The 7,654-nt window shown below is 28.4% G+C and overlaps 1 protein-coding gene across 1 annotated transcript; it reads left to right on the forward strand.

Annotated features, from left to right (window-relative positions):
- The first annotated feature begins 212 nt into the window (after positions 1 to 212).
- Positions 213 to 1,900, forward strand: Creld (Cysteine rich with EGF like domains). The gene is made up of 4 exons (XM_018456445.1): positions 213 to 578; positions 743 to 1,397; positions 1,474 to 1,569; positions 1,641 to 1,900. The coding sequence occupies exons 1-4, from the start codon at positions 414 to 416 to the stop codon at positions 1,859 to 1,861; spliced, it is 1,137 nt and encodes a 378-aa protein (XP_018311947.1). The 5' UTR covers positions 213 to 413; the 3' UTR covers positions 1,862 to 1,900.
- Positions 1,901 to 7,654: the final 5,754 nt, after the last annotated feature.

A 7,654-nucleotide genomic window follows, 5' to 3' on the forward strand; every position in this document is an offset into this window, starting at 1 on the left:
CCCATTGGCTACAAAGACAATGGCTGCGATTGGCTGCGTTCAGCAGAACGTTCGTTTTGCAACTGTTGGAAATTTCTTTCGAGCTGATTGGATCATACTTTTAGATCTAGAAGAATGGTCCTATCTCAGCAGACAATCATAAAACGGTTGCAAAACTGTTGAGTCTGCTGAACGCAGCTAATGTGGCAGACACGTTTTGTCGTCTAGTCCGCCTAACCTTGGACGATAATCTGTCAGACGTTTCAAATGAAACTATTCAGAGCAATTATGATCTAGTCTGAAATAGAATAAACGTTCGGGAGTCCGTTCGCTTCTTATTCCCCGAGAATAAAACAGACATTTCTCTCTGTGCTTCCTCTTTGTAATTTTTTAAATAAATATATAGTAGTCGTGTCGATAGCCGGTACGCTATAATGCGAGTGCCGACCAACGTTGTTTTTCTTAGCATTTTTGTGATCCTGTTGACTTGCATAAGCAACATTCAATGCGAGAAAGGAAAGTTAGGTGAGGAAGAACTCAAGTCTCAAAAATTTCCACCCTGCGCAGCATGCAAAGTACTTACCAATAGTTTCAAAAAGGTAAACGAATTCCTAATCTTGAAGTATTTAATAAGTTATATATTTAAATCTTTTTGTAAGTTAAAACTATCAAATGAAACGTAACACAATTGTGTTATGTTATTTAGATATATAATTTTAAGATATTTTAGAATAATTCTTTCATGAATACAATTATTTTGTAGGGTTTAGAAAAGACAAGTCGTGGAAAGTTTGAAGGCGGAGATAGTGCTTGGGAGGAGGATAAGTTAGGCTCATATTCAAGAAGTGAAATACGACTGATTGAAATACAAGAAAACTTATGTAAAGACGTTGAGCGTGGCCAAGTGCAGTGCCAATCTTTAGCTGAAGAATTAGAGAGTCAGATAGAGAAATGGTGGTTTAAGCATCAAGATACTCATCCAGATATATATGATTATATCTGTATTGAAAAGACAGAGCATTGTTGTCCAAAAGATCATTATGGCCCAAATTGTACGCAATGTCCAGGATACCCAGATAACATCTGCAATAATAATGGCAAATGTAAAGGGGCTGGCACAAGAAAGGGAAATGGAGGCTGCTTCTGCGAAAAAGGATATATTGGAGACATCTGTTCAGATTGTGCTCCAGGATATTATGAATCTTACAAAGATGAAAAAACTTTGCTATGTTCTGTATGCCATGCAGCGTGTGATGGACCTTGCAGAGGTGCTGGTCCAAAGGATTGTGAGAAATGTGCTGCTGGATGGCACATGATTGAAGACAAAGGCTGTTTTGATATCGATGAATGCTTAAAAAATGACATTTGTCTTGGCAATCAATTCTGTGTTAATAAAGATGGAAGCTATACTTGTTTGAGTATATATCTACTTTTTAATAAATTATATTTTTGTAATATGGATATATTAAAATTAAAAACTCGGAATCTTTTCAGCTTGCGACAAAGCTTGCAATGGTTGCACTGGCGATGGGCCAGACATGTGTATCAAATGCGCCAAAGATTATCATAAACAGGATAATTTGTGTATGAGTAAGTATTACAAATAATAATATAATATAATAAATTTTAAATGACGTGTATTTATAATTTATATTATTTAGATTCAGATCTCCTTGGCCGCAAGAAACAAGAAAATCTAGCAAGATATGTGACGTATTTCGGACTTTGTGTGGCAACATGTATTATTTTGCAGCGTAACGTTTATGTAGCAAGTGTTATCGGTTTGTTGGTTGCAGTATATATATCCGTCTCAGAGTATATGATCACACATAGCAATGTCCAAGATACAACTGCAAATATGGACATTCTTGGACCAGCTTAAATAGGAATCTAATTTAACCATTCTCTATAAAGACATTTTATTATATTGTATTAGGATAAAGAGTCATTATCCATATGTAAAATAAGTCATATTAAAATTAATATGTAATTAATTGTATAAAATGAAAAGATGCCAGAATTTTATTAATATTTATTTGCTATGTTTTTGAAAACTGTGTCCCTGATCTCTTATACGTGTATATATATATATATACATATATGTTTTTACTGATACCTATATATTTACTTTACATAATTTATGATTTTTATTTAAATATTAAAATATTTCAAAAATTTTATGGCCTGTTTTAAAAATATTATTTCTTGTCTACCAGTTATTGATACTGGCTTCTCGTCTAAAATATCTATTGCATATATACATATTTTTTTTATTGCATACATCATATATGTGTGTCATATATTTTACATCATTGTAAATATTATATATCAATGTAGAAAAAATAATAAGAAAAGATATATATTTGAAATAAGTATCCGGAAAAAAATGTTATACATATATATGGACATATTTTATATATAATTATATATGAAAAATTTTTTTTTAGTATATACATAACATACACAACAAAATGTATAACATATTGGCATTTTTATACTTATAAAAGATTTAAATGATTTTTGCTGATATACGTATATCTCTATTACTTTCAATAGTTTCTGATAACTATAATGTAATAACATCGACCTCAACAAAGAAAACATAATATTATCAATAATTAATAAAATTTGATTAAAAATTATGATATTGTATATTATACCTTTAGTATACAATATATTTGATTAATTCAATCATAAATATATATATCAATTATATATATGTACTAACATATAATATTTAATATAGCAATAAAAATATATTATTTGAGTAAAATTATATTTCCACTTCTTCCCTGTTATACAATTTACAAATCTAGTAATATACTAGTATTATAGAAATATTGAAATAATATGGAAATATTTTTATCAATAAATTATAAAGTTAATTATTTAAATAATCTCAGGTATTGTATAAGGCATATCTAAATTATATACTTAAATTAAATAATAAACTGTACTCAATTTGATGTTTATATATTTAAAACACAGTTTTAGTGACATTCAAACAGAATGTGTAAAATATGTAAAACTAAAGGATATCATTGTAGACTGGTGATATTTAGATCAATAATAACATTTCATTTTCCACGATAAAGTTTCATTTTTATATTATTCAAAATCGGCTTCTCTCTCTCTCTCTCTCTCTCTCTCTCTCTCGATAAGAATATTATTATCGAATGTGTAATGATGGCATAATCGTCAAACATGTTCAACTACAATAAATTTGTAACACAGAAAAATATTTTATCTCTAACTTTTTACAATTTAATTATTACCACAATGTTTGTCTTGTAAAGAATGATTTCAACTTTTTTATCTCTTAATAATAAGAATACTATTCCGATCTATTACATCGAGAATGTAAAAATGTACTGTTGTGTTGAATTGAACAACAAATTACGTTCTAGAGTTCACATTATAAAAAATAAAATTCTCATTAAAAAAGATTCACTGCATTTATATATTGTATATATGTATAATGTATATATCCTTTATATAAAAATATGACTTATATTCAACAGGTAAGAATATTTAAGCCTAATGACTTATATTATTATGGTATATAAAATGAAAAAATGAACTCTTCTGATACTTGTAGAATTATTAATAACGCTCTGACATGTTCAACTCCAATTATAAAAAAAAGTTATTTAGACGAAGTTCCTTAATCTGTCGTTAGAGGACCAAAAAATAAGAACACTTTCTCGTATTTAAATTTTAACATGTTCTTTATATATATAGGTTCTACATTAAAAGAAAATTTTATAAGCAATACTCAATATATTTGTACTACATTTTTTGAAAGTAGTTTAAAGTTTTTAAACGTTATATGAAACTAAAATTAATTTATTCACAACAGAAGTAAAACATTAAAATAATTTTAATATTATTTGCTTAATTTTGTATCGTAATTTCGTATATATAGCTTCATCTTATAAAATGACATTATACTAAAAGATAATTAATTATTAATATTAATATCATGAATATCAAATATTATGTATGTAACAGAAGTATTTTCATGATAATTTTATTAACAGATGTATGATTGAAATTTTCATAATAATATAATACTGATATTTTAATTTTATTTTTTTATTTAGATATGATATGTATTAATAAGTGATTTATTAACTTTTATACACAGAGAAATTAAAATATGTTTAATTTAACATATAATATTTACGTGCAGTATTTTGTATTTAATTCTTTTAATATACGATTGATTCTCAGTGCATCTTATACATTATATGATTAAGTTCAATTACATTAAGTCTGACTAACTTTAAAATATATACTGAAATATCATATGACTATCTGAAAAGTTCCTTAATTCATCCCTAGATGGGTAAACTGAGAAGTAGTTTCTCGCAGTTAAATTTTAACGTGCTTCCTTTATATATTCCACATTTATCATAATAGCTTATAAGCAATACTCAATATTATTCACATCTTATCGTATATTTTTTTGAAAGGCTTCTACTAGAAGAGTATTATATCGTTCAAAAAGTAATTTCAAAAACGTTTAATGAGAGATCGTAATACTGATCATGTTTCGATTTGAGTCTAATTTCGAAAAGTGCCATGATATGCATGCAAGTAGTATTTTATTTTTGTTTAACATTTGGTATTTTGGTGCACTTTACGGGACGCAGTTATAGATTGCCAATAATGAAAATATACAGTTTACAGTTCAGTAATTCATGTTACATAGATTTTCAGTAATGGCAATGAATATCAGAACACGACCACTGATGGCCACTGATGTCCACTGATGTCAGCAGGGTCAGTAATAAAATTAGTTAAACTGTCACTAGATGACTAAACCTGAAAACTGTTTCTTGTATTTAACACAATTTCTTTATAAGATACATCTTCGTATATAACTTGACTTCGTATATAAGCAATATTCAATATAAGCGATATATAATTTATCGTAAACATTTTGAAACAGTAATCAGATTTAAAAAACGATAGACAATTCAAAAGTTAATTAATTTCTATTAATATCTTGCTCATTAAAAGTGCTACGACTAAATTATTTTTTCATTATTAGCAATAAAAGTAACAGGAAAAACGATTTTTATAGAAAAATAGAAATTCTGGATTTTATCTAATGTAATGTTTTTGTTTATTTACATATTGCATGTTATATCATATGCGAGGGGGTAACCACTAGCTGAAATATTGTCCCACAGATTACATGATTTCATATGATTTCATCTGATTACAAATTTTTATATGTAATTATCGGATTATGCATAGAGATTTCATATAAATTTTATAATGATTTCAAGGACTCTGTCCCACGATTACATTAAGTGGTTACCCCCTCGATCATATGCTATGCTCATAAAAGGGAAGTGTGTGAAAAACAAAGGGCAAAAGAAGTATGATATATTCAGACAAGATCATCTATAGCTATGTCTTTCTATCCTTTCTCTTCCTAGATTTTTACTAACTCCCTTATCCTTTTCAAGAATAGGAACCGATCTCACCAATTTCGATTAACCTAATCGGTAGTCAAGCGATTAAGACCCAGTTCCACGATTAACTCTTAATCGAGGTTCAATTTCATTGTCTTTTTCCAATTCTAGAATTGGAAAGAGATGAGAAACAAGTTGAACCTTGGTTAAGAATTAACCGTGAGTTGTGGAACTGGGCCTTAGTGTCAATCATAATTGATCAATTCTGCTGAACAGTAAACGCGATTGGTCAGTTCCAATGTAACAATCGGTCGATTAAGTTAATCGGAGTTGGTGAGACCGGCCCTAGGGGTTCTGGTACGTATTCTAGCAGCAATGAACGTTTCAATATTATTATGGTACATCCCGTTTTACGCATAATGTATGTATTATTTCGTTTTTGTTTAACATTCAGCAACGATAAAATGTATGCATTTGCAAACAAAAATAAAAATGATAAATTATCATGCATAAAAAAAGAACGTTTTCTAACGTTTGTCTGTTCAGCAGCATTCCAGTAGTTATAGTCCATTATATTAATTGCGCGGTCTTCGCTAGGTGGCTAAATCTAAAAACAGTTTCTTGTATTTAAAATTTAACACACTTTCTTTATAAGTGTGATTTTCATATAGTTTGTTATAAGCAATACTCAATAGCGATATAAGTATAATCTATCGCAAACTTTTTGAATGGTAATCGATTCAACAAAAACATTAGACAATTAAAAATTAATTTATTTTTATTGATATCTCGATTAATGAAAGTGCTACGAATTTCTTTTTATTGCTAGCGATAAAAATGGCACAAGAAAAAGCAATTTTTATTTTAAAAAATTGTTAAATTCTGGATTCTGTCTAATTTAATAAATATATATTTGTTTGCGTTTTAATACAATAAATTAAAATATTAAATATATTAAGTTTAGTATTTTCATCACATTAATATGACAAGATATTACAATAGAATTAACAATAGATATGTCATATTTAATTATCTTATTTAGGTAGTATTTGCTTAGCCTATAATTTATATCTTCACGTTGCTTGAAATTCTCAAAAATGTTTGCCTTAATTTAAAATGAGATACACATATGTAGGTGTCGAAGAAATAGAGAAAGCAAAAATACTGAATATAAAAAGTACAAGCAGACTTATTATTTGTCTGCAACAGATTTATTATTTGCAAAAGTAAAGGTAAAATATGCTATTTTCTGACGCTAGATGAATAAATACGATAGCACTTCCTTGTATTCAAATAACGTCTATCACTAGTATTTCTTCTGACAATGAATTATGTTTGTATACATCAGACAACTTTATATCCACATTTTTGAATGTTTTTATATAGTTCAGATTACTTAACATAAATTTAAAAATAATCGACATTTAATCTATCCATATACATTTAATTTAATGCCTATTTCTCTTCAGGATTAATTGCTTTATTCATGTTTTTAAATTTTATTATTTGATTAATCGATTTTTTCGTTTAATCTCGCACACCACACCTCATCCGTCTCTTGGATAGAATATTTTAACTTTCATTTTAAAAATATTACTTTTATTTTATTAAATATATTTATCAATCTATATACATGTATTTTTAAATATATCTATATGCGTTGTATGCCTATAAATCCTATAAATCCGCGTTGATTCTTTTTTTATATCATGAATATCAGAGCGTATAAGATTATATAGAATTGTGAAGTTTGATGACGAACCTTTCCAGAAAACCGGACTGATGCCTGGTTTATGCTTCGGTCTTAATCCTAAAATCCTAAAATTTAGCCAATGGAATACAGATTTCAGTTAGGACCAGTTAAAACTGGCAGCCCTATTGGCTGAATTTTAGGATTTTAGAGTTAAGACCGAAGCATAAACCAGGCATTACATTCATCCGTTTTTTGTCGTACGACAAGCTTGTCGAGCCTATTGATTCGCTACAAGACAAAGAGGTTCTCGGATCTCTCTGTCTTACAGCCAATTAACATCCTTGTCGTACGATAAATGAAATATCGCAGTCTAAAGCTACAAAAAACGTAAGCAGTAATATGTAGTAAGCAAATGAACATTTTGCTACTGCTTATTACGTTATTGCCTTACGTTTTCTAGTGTGATTGACCGATACGCTTATGGTCCTCGCACACACTTTCCATAACCGTAACCATAAGACGTACCATAATGGAACATTTATTCTGGCCGTAACGG

This window comes from Mycetomoellerius zeteki, unplaced genomic scaffold (genome assembly GCF_001594055.1).
Source record: "Mycetomoellerius zeteki isolate Tzet28-1 unplaced genomic scaffold, Tzet1.0 scaffold58, whole genome shotgun sequence".
Classification (NCBI taxonomy): domain Eukaryota; kingdom Metazoa; phylum Arthropoda; class Insecta; order Hymenoptera; family Formicidae; genus Mycetomoellerius; species Mycetomoellerius zeteki.

Coding starts and splice junctions, on each gene's coding strand:
- Creld (XM_018456445.1), top strand. CDS start 414: ATGCGAGTGCCGACCAACGTTGTTTTTCTTAGCATTTTTGTGATCCTG. Junction 579..742: donor TTACCAATAGTTTCAAAAAG/GTAAACGAATTC, acceptor ATTATTTTGTAG/GGTTTAGAAAAGACAAGTCG. Junction 1,570..1,640: donor ACAGGATAATTTGTGTATGA/GTAAGTATTACA, acceptor TATATTATTTAG/ATTCAGATCTCCTTGGCCGC.